The 16,586-nt window shown below is 45.4% G+C and overlaps 1 protein-coding gene across 2 annotated transcripts; it reads left to right on the top strand.

The window, feature by feature from the left end:
* Positions 1-5,743: 5,743 nt before the first annotated feature.
* Positions 5,744-15,599, top strand: HNRNPU (heterogeneous nuclear ribonucleoprotein U). 2 transcript variants are annotated; one of them, XM_062210724.1, is made up of 14 exons: positions 5,744-6,599; positions 7,489-7,600; positions 7,688-7,761; positions 9,641-9,780; positions 10,219-10,318; positions 11,355-11,467; positions 11,743-12,006; positions 12,277-12,396; positions 13,056-13,184; positions 13,283-13,451; positions 13,684-13,938; positions 14,219-14,403; positions 14,748-14,819; positions 15,261-15,599. In XM_062210724.1, the coding sequence occupies exons 1-14, from the start codon at positions 5,966-5,968 to the stop codon at positions 15,312-15,314; spliced, it is 2,421 nt and encodes an 806-aa protein (XP_062066708.1). In that variant the 5' UTR covers positions 5,744-5,965; the 3' UTR covers positions 15,315-15,599. The 2 variants fall into 2 exon arrangements, with proteins under 2 accessions (XP_062066708.1, XP_062066707.1); XM_062210723.1 differs by having other exon boundaries at positions 5,744-6,656.
* The last annotated feature ends 987 nt before the right edge of the window (positions 15,600-16,586 follow it).

Below are 16,586 nucleotides of genomic sequence, written 5' to 3'. Positions count from 1 at the left end.
TGTTTTAGCTTTTGTGTTTTTTATTTATTATTAAAGATTTGTTTTTATTTATTGCAAAGGTAGAGTTACAGAAGAGGTGGAGAAATGGAGAGGGAGAGGGAGGGGGAGGGGGAGAGGGAGGGGAAGGGGGAGGGGGGAGGGGAAGGGAGGGGGAGGGGAAGAGGGAGAGGACTCTCCCTTACCCTGGTTCATTCCCCAGATGCCTATGGTGGACCAGGGCAAAGCTAGGAGCCTGGAACTCAATGTGGGTGTCCCACGTAGGTGGCAGGGGCTCACGTACTCGGCCATTACCTGCTGCTTCCCAGGATGTACATCAGTAGGAAGCTGCAGTTGGGGTGTGCAGTCCAAGAGCTCACTTACCATTGCACCAACCATGTGCTCCTCAAGTGTGCGCTTTCAACCAGAACTTGGGGCATCTTCCCTTCCAGTGGGCTTTCCTGCTCGTCGGTGTGAAAATGTCTGCTTTTAATACATAATCATTTAGGAACATTTGGAACTTCTTATGTCTTCTCTAAAGGTCATTGGAAAATGTATCAGCATGTTTCTTCTTTTAAAAAATAATTTATTTATTTATTTGAAAGAGTAGAAAGGAGAGAGACATAGATAGATAGATAGATAGATAGATAGATATTCTCCATCTTCTGATTCACTCTCCAAATGGCCACAATGGCTGAAGCCAGGAAGCAGGATCTTCATCTGGGTTTTTTATGTGGGTGCAGGGGCCCAAGGACTTGAGCTTTCCCAAACGCATTAGCAGGAAGCTATCTTAGCATATTTCATGTCTCTTTCATTAACTTAAGCTGAGTTTGATACATAAAATATATTTAAAAAGCTGACTTAAAAGGACTAGTATTGTGAGTCCGTTTACTTTAGCATTCTGTAGTTTATGTCAGTCCCTCCGGACAGCTCTTCAGTGTCTTTACTTTTACTGGAAGTAATTTAGTCCATTTGGGCTGCTATAACCAAATACCATAAACTGGCTTACAAACAACAGAAATGTAAAAAATAGATATTTTAAAGATCTATTTATTTAAGAGGCAGAGTTAGAGAGAGAGAGAGGTCTTCTATCTGCTGTTTCATGTCCCAGATGGCTGCAATGGCTGGAGCAGGGCTGATCTGAAGCCAGGAGCCAGGAGCTTCATCTGGGTCTCCCATGTGGGTGCAGGGGCCCAAGCACTTGGGCTACCCAGGCCATTAGCAGGGAGCTGGGTTGGGAGTGGAGCAGCTGGGATTCAAACCATGTCCATATGGGATGCTGGTGCCATAGGCAAAGACTTAACCTACTGAGCCACAGCATCGACCCCATAAACAATATTTATTTCTCACCATTCTGGAGGCTGGGAACTTCAAGATGGTGGCACCAGGGGACTCTGTGTTTGGCGAGGGCCCATCCCCACAGAAGGTGCCATCTAGCTGTGTCCTCTTGTGGTAGAGGAAGTGACCTGTGGTCTGTTCTACCCATGGTAAGGGTGCTAATCTCATGAATCTGCACCCTAGTGACCTAATGGTCTCCCAAGACCACACCTGCTAATACCACCACAGAGGGGTTAGGTTTCAACAGTAAGTTTTCTAGGATGCAGCATTCCGTACACAGCAGGAGGCACAAGCCAAAGTGCTTACCAACCCTCCAACATGGAAGCTGGCAATTGTATGAGGGTGTTCAAAGAATTCATGGAAATGCGGGACATCCTTTAATTCCACGTCCATGAACTTCTTAAAGGACCCTCTCATCTCTTTCTTTTCATCTCACATGGCTTCATTCCCCCAGGCCCCCGCATCTGCTGTTCCGTCCACCCCTTCTGGGTGTTTGCTCAGACTGCTCCTTTTGCCACTCCCCTCACAGCTGCATTGAGACACACAGGTGCCCGGATGCTACACACAATCAACGTGTATAGTGGGTGACTTTGAACGTACATATACACCCATGTTACCAGCATGGCAATCAGTATAAGGCTCATATCCATTACTTTCAACCATTTCCATGGTCTTTCTTCTTATTCTGGGGGCAAGAACATTCAACCCAAGGTCTATGCTCTTAACACATTTCTAGGTGCGTCACATCTCAGTGTTAACTGCGGGCACTGTGTTGGCTAGTAGATCCCTACAACTTACTCATCCTATCCAACTGTGAATGGCTACCCTGACCACCCCACAGATAACTGAAAACTTTGCCGAGTGTCTCACACCTCCCAGTGAGCCCTGGCTCTTTCCAGCTTATATTTTCCTGTAGTAACGGCTATCATCTCTACTTCATTAACTGGGAAAATCTCCCAGGGAGAGTGAAGGCATGGTCCCATGGCTCACAGCGGTATCCCTGGGAGGCCAGGACCTGTGCTGCAGAAGGTACTGGAACAGTATCCGCCGAGTGCATTGAGTGGCACGGTACAGAATTTATGTTTGTTCTTTTGGGGCATATTCTGGACATGGTACCTTTGTTATCACCTCTCCCATTCATTATTCATGGGTAATTTAATAAATATTTCACGTTACTGGGAGTTAATTTGTCCCTTCTCATACTCTACATTCTTGTCATCTCTAGGATTTCCAAAAAAGAGAATTGAGGTGCTGGCATCCCATATGGTCACCGATTGAGTTCCAGCTGCTCCACATCCCATCCAGCTCCCTGCTAATGTGCCTGGGAAAGCAGCTGGGAATGACCCAAGTGCTTGGGTCCCCGCACCCAGAGACCCAGAAGAAGCTCCTGGCTCCTGGCTTCAGCCTGGCCCAGTCCTGGCCATTGAGGCCACTTGGGGAGTGAACCAGCAGAGGGAAGATCTCTCTTTCTCTGTAATGAAATGAATCTTAAAAAAAAAGGGGGGGGTTTTAAAGTTCCTTATAGGTCCCTCAGGGATTTAGAGGAGATGATTGGCCCCTTTTCTTACTATCACAAAGCATTAAAACTATAAGAAGCAAAAAAAAAAAAAATCATTAATACAATTAATCACCACTTGTACTTTCTTTTAAAATTTTTATTTATTATTTATTATTTTTAGATTTATTTATTTGAAAGGCAGAGATAGAGAGAAGAAGAGAGAGAGGTCTTCCATTCACTAGTTTACTTCCCAAATGGCCACAATGGCCAGGGCTGGGCCAGGCTGAAGCCAGGAGCCAGGAGCTTCAGCCAGGTCTCCCCTGTGGGCGCAGGGACTCAGGGGATGCGGCAGAGGCTTAACCTTTTATGCCACAGTGCCGGCCCCTAAAATTTCACTTGTTTGAGAGGCAGAGAGACTGACAGAAAGAGAGACAGACTGATTCCCATTGCTGGTTCACTCCCCGAATGCTCACAACATTCCTGGCTGGGCCAGGCCAAAGCCAGGAGCTGGAATCTCAACCCAGGTCTCCCATGCGGGTGGCAGGGATTCAGTTACTTGAGCTCCCACCTGATACTGGCCAGGGTGTAAATGAGCAGAAAAATGGAACTGAGAGCCAGCGCGGGGACCTGAACCCAGCTCCTCTGATCCGGGGCGCAGTCATCCCAGTAGCATCTTAACTGCTGTGCCACGTCTGCCCCAACCACGTGATAAAATATGGACCAAGAGACTTCCACTGTTTGTAAAAAGGACAGATGGTGAGATGATGGTTCTCTGGGCATTTAGAGCAACCGTTTTTCTTTCAAACGTTGTCTAAAGGAGCACTGGGATGAGAGTGAGGGTCTTATTTCCTATCTTTTTTTTTATTTAAAAAATTTATTTATTTATTCGAAAGAGAGAAAGAGAGGGAGAGAGATCTTCATCTGCTGGTTCATTCCCCTAAGTGGCCACAACAACCAGGGCTGGGCCAGGCCAAATTCAAGAGCCAGGAGCCCCATCTGGCTCTTCCATGTGGGTGCAGAGGCGCAAGGACTTGGGCCATCTTTCTGCTTTCCCAGGCGGTTAGCAAGGAGCTGGATCAGAAGTGGAACAGTGGGACTTGAATCAGAACCCCAATGGGATGCCACCTTTGTTGCAGAAGGCGACTTAGCTACGCCACAACTCTAAAACGAGCAGGCTGGAGGTGACTGACCCATCCAACTCTCAACCCTCTGCAAAGCTCTGGGAGATGAAGCCATGGAAACTTCTCATGTGTACCAGAAGTAATAATTCATTTATTAATACAAATGGTTTAATAATCATCTAAGAGCAATCTAAAACTCTATTATGCTTATATAACCTTGGTTTTCATAGTTTTTTTCTGTGTTAAATGGAAATTGTTTCCTTCTGACTAAAATTTAAAAACATAAATTAAATCTGAGGACACATACACATTAGAGGACCATCGACATAATTGCACTGAACTCTGATTCATTAATTACCCAGTTGGAGAACATCGAAGCCCCCTGTAGCTCTCTTCCCAATTCTGAATGAGAGCAAGGAAGAGTTCAAATTCGTCCGTGGCTTGTTGGCAAGCTTCAGCAACAAAGCCAAAGGCCAAGTGGATTTCTGACACTATTTGGAAGCTTCTACTTCCGGGCTGTCCTTGCCCCCTCTGTTAATTTGAGGATTACCAGTACTGCACACAGTTAATCTCAACTCAAATAATCTCACAGATGTCAATATTTCACCCTATGCCTGAATACAGGGTAAGACACAATATTTCTTAAAAAACTGTTGAAAAGCAGCTTTTAAAAACGAACATTTATGGATCAGTTACATCACTTCAGCCTACGGGACAAGATTCACATTTCTGTACTTCCACATTTCAAATCAATAGCACAGCAGTCTTTTGTGCAGCCGGTCTCCCTCCTCACTCCCACGGGGATCGCTGGCCTGGCACTGTGGGGACGCTGGGGGATTAGGATGCTACCCCGGGTTGCCACCCTCAAACTTCAGCTACCACCCAACCGCGGATTTGAGAGCGAGGTCTCTCATTTCCCTGCCTGCGAGACTGTCGCCCTGTATGTCTCAGGAGCCTTTGGTGTGGGCACCACTGGGTCCCCGCGGGGATAGGGAGAGAAGCCGCGGGTGGCAGGCCCCAGCTGCGCTTCGCCCTCCTCACCGCACGCCCGGGCCTGAAGGACAAACACCAGGCCCCACAGAGGCCTCCGCAAGGCTACTGCCGCCATGCGTGCGGCGGCCGCGGAGAGCGCGCTTTGCGGATGCAGACCGGAGGAGGGGAGAAGCCTGTTCCCAGGCCCCGCACCGGGGGCTGCGGAAGAGACAAAAGAAGGCTGTGCGCTCGCCCTTCCCGAATTTAAACGGCCATTCGCCAGGCCGGCGTAGAAAAATGGAAGGAGATACGAGGCCGGAGGTGGGGGGGTGGGGAGAAGGGACGAACCAACTCTCCGTGTGCTGACTGCCAGGGTGGGTTAGACCAGCCAGAGCGGAAATAAAATCCCGAGGCGTTTTAAAACGCTGTAGCGGGAGGGGCACCCAGGACGGCAATGCTAAGATGGAAGAAAAGGTGGAGGGGTTCGAGCTGAACACGCCAAGCTGAGCTCTGTTAGCATTTGAAGCCGAGCAGCCGCCCAGGCCAAGAGCAGAACGAGCTCCCTCAGCAGAAACCCAGAAAGGCCAGTGGACTCTGCAGCGGGCCGGTTCAACCGAAAGGCGGTTTCCTTCTCCTCCATTTGCTCGGCACCCAATAGGAAGCGCACTAGGCCGCGCTCCCGACCCGGGCCTCGGCGTGGGGGCGGGGAGGCAGGGACGGTGCTGGGCGGGGCCGAGCGCGCGCGCGCTCCCGCCCTCCTGCCGCGCGGCGCGCCCGTCAGCGCGGGGGGCGGGGCGGCTATATTACGTGCGCGGCGCCGCCCCTGCGAGAGGACGTTGCGTGCTCGCTCGCGCCAGGCGAGTCTCCGCGTCTCCCTCGCGAACTCGGTGAAAGGAATTGGCGCCGTTCGACACCAGGCGGGTCCGCTCTGCAGCACGAACCCACCTCCAGCCGCAGCCGCCGCCCGGACCGAGGAGCAGCCGCAGCAGCCGCTACCAGTGGCCGAGTGAGCGGAGCCCAGTCCGAGCCAAGCTCCCTGCCGCGAATCGGGGCCCTCATCATGAGTTCCTCGCCTGTTAATGTAAAAAAGCTGAAGGTGTCTGAGCTGAAAGAGGAGCTCAAGAAGCGGCGCCTCTCCGACAAGGGCCTCAAGGCCGAGCTCATGGAGCGACTCCAGGCTGCGCTGGACGACGAGGAGGCCGGGGGCCGCCCCGCCATGGAGCCCGGGAACGGCAGCCTCGACCTGGGCGGGGATTCCGCCGGGCGCTCGGGAGCAGGCCTCGAGCAGGAGGCCGCGGCCGGCGGCGACGACGACGAGGAGGAGGAGGAAGAGGAGGAGGAAGGGATCGCCGCCCTGGATGGCGACCAGATGGAGCTAGGAGAGGAGAACGGGGCCGCGGGGGCGGCCGAGTCGGGCCCGATGGAGGAGGAGGAGGCCGCCTCGGAAGACGAGAACGGCGACGATCAGGGCTTCCAGGAAGGGGAGGACGAGCTCGGCGACGAGGAGGAGGCCGCGGGCGACGAGAACGGCCACGGGGAGCAGCAGCCTCAACCGCCGGCGGCGCCGCAGCAACAGCCTCCGCAGCAGCGCGGGGCGGCCAAGGAGGCCGCGGGGAAGAGCAGCGGCCCCACCTCGCTGTTCGCGGTGACGGTGGCGCCGCCCGGGGCGAGGCAGGGCCAGCAGCAGGCGGGAGGTAAGAAGAAGGCGGAAGGCGGCGGAGGAGGCGGTCGCCCCGGGGCTCCGGCGGCGGGTGAGTGCTGCGTTGTACGTTGCGCGCGGCGGGAGGCCCGCGTGGGGTGGGGACCGGAGCCCCCCGCTGGTGGCTGGGTGGGGGCAGGGGGGTGCGGGGAATCCCGGATTAGCCGAGAGGCCCGGGGCTCGGGGCGTGTGTGTGTGTGCGTGTGCGTGTGTGACGGCGGTGGCAGCGCCTCCATTATGTGGCTCGGGGAGCCGGGGCGGGGGTGGGGGCGGGGGAGCTGCAGCTGCCGCGGGAGGGGGGGAGGAGCCCCGAAGGCCCGCGGTGGCGCCGCCGCGCTGTGTGTGCGCGCGGTGCGGGCACATGGCTCAGGGCGGGGGGAGGGGAGAGGCCCGAGGTCCCGGGGCGGGCGCGCTTTGGCGGCTCCTCGCCGCGGTATTGTGCAAGGAGCGCAGGGGCTCGGCGTGACGTCACTTCCGGCGGGAGGAGCCGGCGCGCCGAGCGGGGCGGAAGATCCGTACAATGCGGCCGCGGGCTGCGCGGGCCGGGTGGGGGAGGGGCCGCCGCCCCCGCGCCCCTCCCCCCCTGAGCGCCCGGCGGGATCCACGTGGGCTCGGGGCCTCCGGCGCGCAGTTGCGCTTAAGCTTTCTCGAAGCCTCCGGTAGACGGGCCGAATTAGTAACGTCTTTAGGCTGCGTCACTACCTCCAGTCCAATTCCAAGCTGATAGTTTGAATTCACATTCGACCTGGCGGTTCAGTATTCACCCAAAACTCACTAATCCGATGCTTTTAGGCAACTTGAAATAAAAAAGTGCCTTTTTTTTTTTTTTTCTTGGCGGGGGTGTTGTGCGGCTTGGGCACTTATGAGAGTGTCGTGTGTTATAGGAGACGGCAAAACAGAGCAGAAAGGCGGAGATAAAAAGCGAGGTGTAAAAAGACCTCGAGAAGATCATGGCCGTGGATATTTCGAGTACATTGAAGAGAACAAGTATAGCAGGTAGAGGATGCTAACGGACTGTGCGTTGTTGTTGCCCGTTCTCCATGGGTGGGCAGAGACGTATCAGGAGCCCATTCTGTCTTTCAGAGCCAAATCTCCTCAGCCCCCCGTTGAAGAAGAAGATGAGCACTTCGATGACACAGTGGTTTGTCTTGATACTTGTAAGTGAAGCTGTTTCACCCGCTCCCCAGTCCTCAAATGTCTTGGTTTTTTTTGTTAGAATACAGTACGTTTAACCTAAGTGCAGAAAACATGTACAGTTTTTTAAAAAGCAAAGATAATGATTGATGACCCAGATTGCAGTAGTTTAATGTTAATATGCCATCAGTTGTTGAATTGATGATTTTATAGGCTTTATCAGTTTTTAATTGTAATTTAAAGCTTATTCTTGGGAATGTGAAATTGATGCCAATTTTTGGACTAGTTAGCTAATAGAAACTGTTAACGTGTACTACAGTAATTTCCTTTTTTTTGTGGATTGTATTAATTCAGCTACTTGGGCTGGTTAAATACTTAACTGATTACTTTTCCCATTAGCACACAAGTATATTCCCTATTCTAAAAGACTGTAATACTATTTCAATAACTGCTCTTTTGTTCTCAATTCCAGTTCAGTAGCTGCTGCTTTAACATAAGTTGATTTCTTCCAAAGACCTGGGGCAGCAGCAGTGGGCCATCACTGGGCCACTAGCTTTCTTCAGCAGCGAATGGTATCAATGGCAGCACTGTAAATACTACGTTACCCAGTTGGGTTGCAATCGAGTATGAGGAATTATTGCAAACCTTTAAATGGGCCGTGGCTGTCAGATTTTACTTAAATTACCTTGGGTTAGCGTTTGATCAGAACAGGATGCACGAGTCTTTTCAGTGTGACACATAGAACCAAGTGTAGAAATCCGTACTTGAAAAGTTAAAATGTCAAGTTGCTCTGGTAAGGCGGAAGTTAGATTCGGATGCTTCCTTGCACAGATTGCTTATTCAGGTTGTAAATGGTGATACCTCTGATTGCTTACTGAATACCCTGTACAGGTAGTTAAGATAGTTGAGTCTTTGGGAAAAAAAATGCATATGGAAAAGGTGGCTTGAAATTTTGATGTCACAATCAGTTGCTTTAAGTTGTTAGCAGTTACCAAGATGCTGAAGCAATGATCAAGAAGGTAATGAATACCGTAGTTAGGAAGTGGAGAGGTTTTTAGCAGTGATTACAGGAGAAACAACAGCTTCTTGAAATCATAGTTCTATCGGTGATCAGGAATTTTAGGAGCAAAGCTAATTTAAGAGTTTCAAACTGTAGGTTTCCTGTCCTGTAAAAAGGAAAAGAGCCAGCTTTCTGCCTTGACTTTAGCTGTCCCTCATGTGAGAACTCATGTTAATGAGCCAGTGACCCAGAGGTAGCTAGATTAAAGATGCTTTGGATTTCGATGACCTGATTAAGAGCTTAATCCTTAATTGCTGCTAATACACAAATATACAAGACCAAAATGCTGTAATATTGACAGTGTTAGAAGACCAGATTTGTGTATTCCAAGTTGAGGCTGCCTTGCCTTATTCCTAAGATGTAGAAAATAATTTAGGACTCAGGAGCCCTAGTGCTAAAGTTACAAAGTACAGGATCAACAGCTCATACTCCTATGTTCAAATATTTGGCCGTGGCCTCCCTTCAGTTTTATTGTGGCACTGGTAAATTCTACCTGGTTCTGGCATGCTTCACTTTGATTTCCTGCTATCCTCTACTGCGTGCCTCTAAATCAAGGTAAAGAGCAGAGCAGGTATGTATCCATGTCACATTGTCTTGTTTTATATTCTTAAAGACATTAAGCCTTAGTTTATAGGCAGTTTACTCTTCAGTACTTAATTTGATAAGAATGGTGGGAGTGGGGCTTACACGGAAAATTGGGAAAACAGCATGGTGTTAAAAACAGTGTTTTCTGCAGCATTAAGAAGTACATGAAAAAAATTTAACATCCAAGTTTTGTCTACGTAGCAAATAGATTTCCATTGGATGTCAAAAGAATAATATGGTATTTAATATAATTGCAGATAATTGTGATCTACATTTTAAAATATCAAGAGATCGCCTCAGTGCTTCTTCGCTTACTATGGAGAGCTTTGCCTTTCTTTGGGCTGGAGGAAGGGCATCTTATGGTGTGTCAAAAGGCAAAGTCTGTTTTGAGATGAAGGTAAATGCAATTTTGTGAGGTTTCTGGAACCTTCATTTTGTAATAGTTTATTTGTAAAAGTTTATTTATCAGAATTTGCCCTGTAGAGCCAGCCCATATTTTATTTAGGGCACTCCATTATATGAGGCCCTTGAAAAGGGCCACCAAAGAATTAAAATTTCTTTTGGTTAGAGTGTTGGTTTTATGAGAAAAACAGCAATTGAGAATGTAATTTAAAAATATTGTTCTAAAAAATCTGAATCAACCAAGTATTTAAGTTATAAGCCCTTACATCAATTGGAAAATACTGGGAGTGGGGTAGAGTTGGGTGTCCCGTCTTTGTATAAATAGCTAGAGAAAGAATTTTAGGTTTCCATAGCCCAAAAGAGATAAACCAGGCACATAAATAAATTACCTACCTTGGTTTACAGTTAATGATAATAATGATTTAACTTTCAGGTTACAGAGAAGATACCTGTAAGGCATTTATATACAAAAGATATAGACATACATGAAGTTCGGATTGGCTGGTCGCTAACCACAAGTGGAATGCTGCTAGGTAAAGTTTGCATTGAGTACTGCAAGTTCATGAATGTCTGATTTCATTAACTATTGGCAGGCATTCAAAACCTTTTCCTTGTTATTTTCATTCTGTTTTAGAGAATAACAGTAGACAGAGTCTAAATTTGCTTTTGTTCCTTTATGATTGAGTTATGACTAAAGGCTCGAGCAGCATATTTTTTTTTCCTAAAGACTGATTTATTTTTTGGAAAGGTAGAGTTAGAGGGGGAGAAGAGATCTTCCATCCGCTGGCTCACTCCCTAAATGGCCACCATGACTGGGGCTGGGCCATGTCAGTGCCAGAAACCAGGAGCTTCTTCTGGGTCTCCCTCATGGGTGACAGGGGCACAAGAACTTGGGAGATCTTTTGCTGTACATTAAGGAGAAGCCTTTTAAAGATTTGATTTGAGAGGTAGAGTTGTGGACAGAGGAAGAGACAGAAAGGTCTAACATCACCAGTTCACTCCCCAAATGGCAGCAACAGCTGGAGCTGGACTGATCTGAAGCTTAGGAGCCAGGAGCTTCTAACAAGGTCTCCCACTTGTGCAGGGGCCCAAGCACTTGGGCCATCTTCTACTGCTTTCCCAGGCTGTAGCAGAGCTGAATTGGAAGAGGAGCAGCTGGGACTAGAACCGGAGCTCACATGAAGTGCTGGCACTGCAGGCGGGGATTAACCTGTGCCACAGGGGTGGCCCCCGTACACAGGACATGCAGTTTGTCCAGAAATTTTATTTTGTAATAGGTCCAGTTAGCCTTCATCAATTTTACATCTAGTGAGAGGCAGTTAATACTGAATGCCAATGAGGGATTCTTAGGTTATTTAAGCTACTTATGTAAACTTCATGTAATACTGGAATTACCTATTTCAGTGCAAAAACTTTTGAAATGCATGCAGCTTTTTGGTAATACACATTTTCTATGAACGTCTGAAGACCACTTTTGCTTAGTTTCTATTACATCCTATATTTTGAATAGTAAACCAGGTGAGTCTTTGGATTGTTGTAAATATTTACTTCATGAAAATTACTTTTTAGGTGAAGAAGAATTTTCTTATGGGTATTCTCTGAAAGGAATAAAAACATGCAATTGTGAGACTGAAGATTATGGAGAGAAGTTTGATGAAAATGATGTGATCACCTGTTTTGCTGTAAGTCAAGGCTGCATAATTCAGCCTTCACTGTGATCAACAAAGTTAAAGATTTCATTAGTTAACAGGAAAAAAAATTTTTTTGAGAAACAAAGCAGATGAATTTTGAAAGTCTAGCTCACTTTCTAAGAGTTTGTGCTTCAGTGTTCAGCTAATCAAAGTTCTTAACATTTAATGTTTACCACAAGATTAAAAGTCATTCCCAGTTATGAATTTTTGCATTCTCTCAAAAAGCCTATAGGAAGTAGATTAAAGTTGTTTTTCTGTTTGAACAGAATTTTGAAAGTGATGAAGTAGAACTCTCCTACGCTAAGAATGGACAGGAGCTTGGCGTTGCCTTCAAAATCAGTAAAGAAGTTCTTGCTGGACGGCCACTGTTCCCGCATGTTCTCTGCCACAACTGTGCAGTTGAATTTAATTTTGGTCAGAAGGAAAAGCCATATTTTCCAATACCCGAAGAATATACTTTTATCCAGAATGTCCCCTTAGAGGACCGAGTTAGGGGACCTAAGGGTCCTGAAGAGAAGAAGGATTGTGAGGTAAGTGATTTTTATTTTCAGCTGTGGCATGTGAGAGATTGCTTTTGGTTGATAAAAAAGTGACAGACTGGATGAGTGTTGTGTTTTCATTTGCTTTCTCCCAGATGTAGTACTTCATAGTTCTTTAACGTTGGAATGTTAAACTTTCTCATGTTGTCTTCCGGGGTCTATGAGACTGTGGATTGCTGAATTCCTAGATAATAGCCAGAGAGAGACTTATAGTTGACTTGTAAGGATGAGACAGTGAATTAACGTTTCTTTGCTCCACAGGTTGTGATGATGATTGGTTTGCCAGGAGCTGGGAAAACTACCTGGGTTACTAAACATGCAGCTGAGAATCCTGGGAAATACAACATTCTTGGCACAAATACCATTATGGATAAAATGATGGTAAGATGTTTAGGAACTGATCTCAGCTTTTCAAATAAACCACAAGGTTCTCTAAGTAGGCTCTTGTTTTGCATGTTGCTATCTTTCATTTTGGTACCTTAGAGATACAAATTTGAACAAAGTCAAATTGGTTTATTTATGTGAAAGTTAGAGTTAGAGGGGGAGAGTGCTCTCTTCCATCGACAAGTTCATTATCCAGATGGCTCCCACAATGGCTGGGGTTGGGCCAGGCCCAGGCAGGAGCCAGGAACTTCACTCCGATCTCCCAAGTGGGTGTAGGGGCCCAAACACTTTGGCCATCCTGCTGCTTTTCTAGGATACTAGCAGCGAGCTGGACCCGAAGTAGGCCGCTGACTGGGGCCCATTTGGGATTCCAGCCTTGCAGGTAGCAGCTTTACCAGTTATACCAGAATCCGGGCCTCCAGGTTGGTTATTTAAGCTCTTAGGTGTAAGATAAACTTCCAGTAGACTAGGCTTCTGATTTCCATAGTGTTTTTTTTTTTTTTTTTTAAAGCTCTTAGCTGCTAAGACTTGAACAGAATAGGGTGCTTGATAAAGTGGCCATTTTGTGGTAGAAATAATGGGGAAGGGCAACATTTGTGTAAATGTTAACTTGCTTTTTTTTTTTTTTTTTTTTTTTTTTTAACTTTTAAAACTAGGTGGCAGGTTTTAAGAAGCAAATGGCAGATACTGGAAAACTGAACACACTGTTACAGAGAGCCCCACAGTGTCTTGGAAAGTTTATTGAGATTGCTGCTCGGAAGAAGAGAAACTTCATTTTGGACCAGGTAAGCTGTACCTCTGAAACTGAAAAACGTTAGCCCATGCTGGAATTTGTTATAGATCTAGATTGGGGTTATAAACTTCCTATTTTTTCCTCCCCAAGACAAATGTGTCTGCTGCTGCCCAGAGGAGAAAAATGTGCCTGTTTGCAGGCTTCCAACGAAAAGCTGTTGTAGTTTGCCCAAAAGATGAAGATTATAAGCAAAGAACACAGAAGAAAGCCGAAGTTGAGGGGAAAGACCTCCCGGAACATGCAGTCCTCAAAATGAAAGGCAAGAATTTAATTTCATTTGTACTGTGTTAATCTATGATTTTTATATAGCAGAACTGTTGCAGGAATGATACTAAATCTTGATAAGTAAGAATGTTTGGTTTATTCTATTTTGAGAAAAATTATTAAGGTATCCATGTTATCTTTGAAAGAATTAAAACCCATTCAAGAATTGGAAGGATTGGATATTTGCAAAGCTTTGTAAGTTAATAATTTGGCTTTAATCCCTGCAGGAAACTTTACTCTGCCAGAGGTAGCTGAGTGCTTTGATGAAATAACTTATGTTGAGCTTCAAAAAGAAGAAGCCCAAAAACTTCTGGAGCAATATAAGGAGGAAAGCAAAAAGGCGCTTCCACCTGAAAAGAAACAGAACACTGGCTCAAAGAAGAGCAATAAGAATAAGAGTGGCAAGAACCAGTTTAACAGAGGTGGTGGCCACAGAGGACGTGGAGGATTTAATATGCGCGGTGGGAATTTCAGAGGAGGGGGTAAGTGAAGTTTGAGTAGTACTTACTTAGGTTGAGTTTGAAACAGTCTTTGAGTCTGTGGATTATTTATCTACATTTAACATAGGAAATTTGTTCATCCATCTTGTGTGGCTGCATTCACTAGTTTTAAAATTTATCTGATTTGGTTTAAAAGACAGCTGTGGTACCTCCTGAGCAGCTTCAGACATTGATTTTTCTCAAACTTGAGTGGTCCAGAAGGAATGTAAATCTGTGGAAGTAGGTACAACACATGGAAACTAAAAGTCTCTTGTGTTTTCAGCTCCTGGGAATCGTGGTGGATACAACCGGAGGGGTAATATGCCACAGAGAGGCGGTGGCGGTGGCGGAAGTGGTGGCATTGGCTATCCCTACCCTCGTGGCCCTGTGTTCCCCAGCCGGGGTGGTTATTCAAACAGAGGGAATTACAACAGAGGTGGAATGCCCAACAGAGGGAATTATAACCAGGTAATGTTTCAAGATCTCTATGTAGGCACTAATGTCTGTAATTAAGTCTGAGAAGTTGTTTTAAAATAGTGGTAAAATGTGTCCACTTAATTTTAGGTGTACTAACTAGCAGCATAGCATGTTAGTATTTTCTACTAACTAATAATGAACTAAATAATACTAATAATGAACAAAAAATTAAAACACTTGAGAAATTAGTAGAAAGTGCTCAGTTTCTGCATTCCCTAGGTGGATGGCTATAGAATCCTGTCCATTTCTTAATGTCTCTCACACCTGTGGCCACAAACCTGATAAAAGTGCTGGCCTCTGCGGTAAAGATTTTTTCTTTTTGTTTGTTTTTATAGAACTTCAGAGGACGAGGAAACAATCGTGGCTACAAAAATCAATCTCAGGGCTACAACCAGTGGCAGCAGGGTGTAAGTAATCTGTGTGCTTTATGTTCACTACTGTGTTTCAGGTTTATTAGAATCAATTTTGAAAAAGATCTTGTTCAGGGATTGAAGTACTTCCTAAGTGATGTAGAACAAGTGGTAAATTGTGCTGTAGCTGTAGCTGTAATCTTTTGGAGGCAAAGTACGTTGGAGTTTGCTGTAACTTTATATTTTTAGTAAAATAATATACTTATACATTTGGGTATTTTTACTACCAGTTTTAATTGTATAAACTAACCAAGTCATGTGTTTCTTTTTGTAATGTGTATTGATAATGGGATAATAAAACTAAATACGGTTTCATAGAAATCAGAGGTATGAAAGATATAAATTTGTTTCCAGCAATTAGATTCATTGTCATTTCCTAAAAGCAGTTTGAGTGGCTTATTGATGTTTTTTCTTTAAAAAAAAAATTTTCTCTTACAGCAATTCTGGGGTCAGAAGCCATGGAGTCAGCATTATCACCAAGGATATTATTGAATACCCAAATAAAACGAACTGATACATATTTCTCCAAAACCTTCACAAGAAGTCGACTGTTTTCTTTAGTAGGCTAACTTTTTAAACATTCCACAAGAGGAAGTGCCTGCGGGTTCCTTTTTTAGAAGCTTTGTGGGTTGATTTTTTTTTTTCTTTTCTTTTTTGTACATTTTTAATTGCAGTTTTAAAGTGAATCGTAAGAGAACCTCAGCATTGTGCACGATGAGAATGTGTCAGTATTTCAGGGTTCTACATTTTATCTGTAAAATGTGACTTTTTTTTTTTATCACAACAAAAGTAAAATGTTGCTTTGTACCTGGTGTCTTTTATTAAGAATTTACTCCCCCCATCTCTCACGGAGAATAACAGTCGGGAGTCATTGTCACAATATGATAGAAATGTTAGCAACCAGATTCATGTAAGGACTAAGGTCCTCATGAATTGCATAAGACTCTGTACTGCTCATATTACACTCCATCCTCTCTCTAGTGTGCTGGGTAGCGGAGGGGGTGAGCTAAACAATTTCTGACAAGAACCGGGAAGGCCTATTCTTATTAAATAACAATGCAATTGGCATAATTGGGAATGAAGATAAAACTTGGAACCAAGATAGAGAAGATGGAGTGTATGTAGAAGGGCTGTTAAAAATGTAAAACTTGGTTGCATTATTTGTGGAGGCTCAAACTTGTGAAGGTTAAATACCATAATTTTTCCATTTGTTCTGCATTTTGATTCTGAAAAGAAAGCTGGCTTTGCCCATTTCTTATTAAAAAAAAACTTGTTGTAAATCCAGTTGTCTAATGGGATCTATATGAAGTTAGCTATGTCTGTATGCCCTTCTCCCACAAAATACTGTATAACTAGTGTGCTTGTAGTAGTTAACTCCACCATCTTTGTAAGCTAATGAAATTGTGAGTCACCCATTTATATCTTAATTTTTAATCATGTTAGTTCTTGAATGGGTATCTCCTTAGCCTGCTGATTTCTTTTTCTTTCTAAAGAAAGTGGGTGGAGAAATTAATTTAGACGTTTGTTTGCAATAAAAGAATTCATTTTACTCTTGTTTTGGGATTCTCGCCATCAAGGTTCAAAATCCCTTTATACGACTCCCAAGTGGAGAAATTTAAGTGTGTGCTTTCTGGACAGCTTTTAGTCTGTACTTAGAGCATTTAGGTTTTTTAAAAAACTTAAATGTATAAAGCTTACCAATTTACAATTATCAAGTAAAGTTGAATTCTTCCCTTCCCCTCCCCCCAGATGTCTTTTAACATT

This window comes from Lepus europaeus, chromosome 14 (genome assembly GCF_033115175.1).
Source record: "Lepus europaeus isolate LE1 chromosome 14, mLepTim1.pri, whole genome shotgun sequence".
In the NCBI taxonomy this organism is placed as follows: domain Eukaryota; kingdom Metazoa; phylum Chordata; class Mammalia; order Lagomorpha; family Leporidae; genus Lepus; species Lepus europaeus.
Note: the sequence above shows the minus strand (reverse complement) of the source record. Positions and strands in the feature narration are given on the sequence as shown.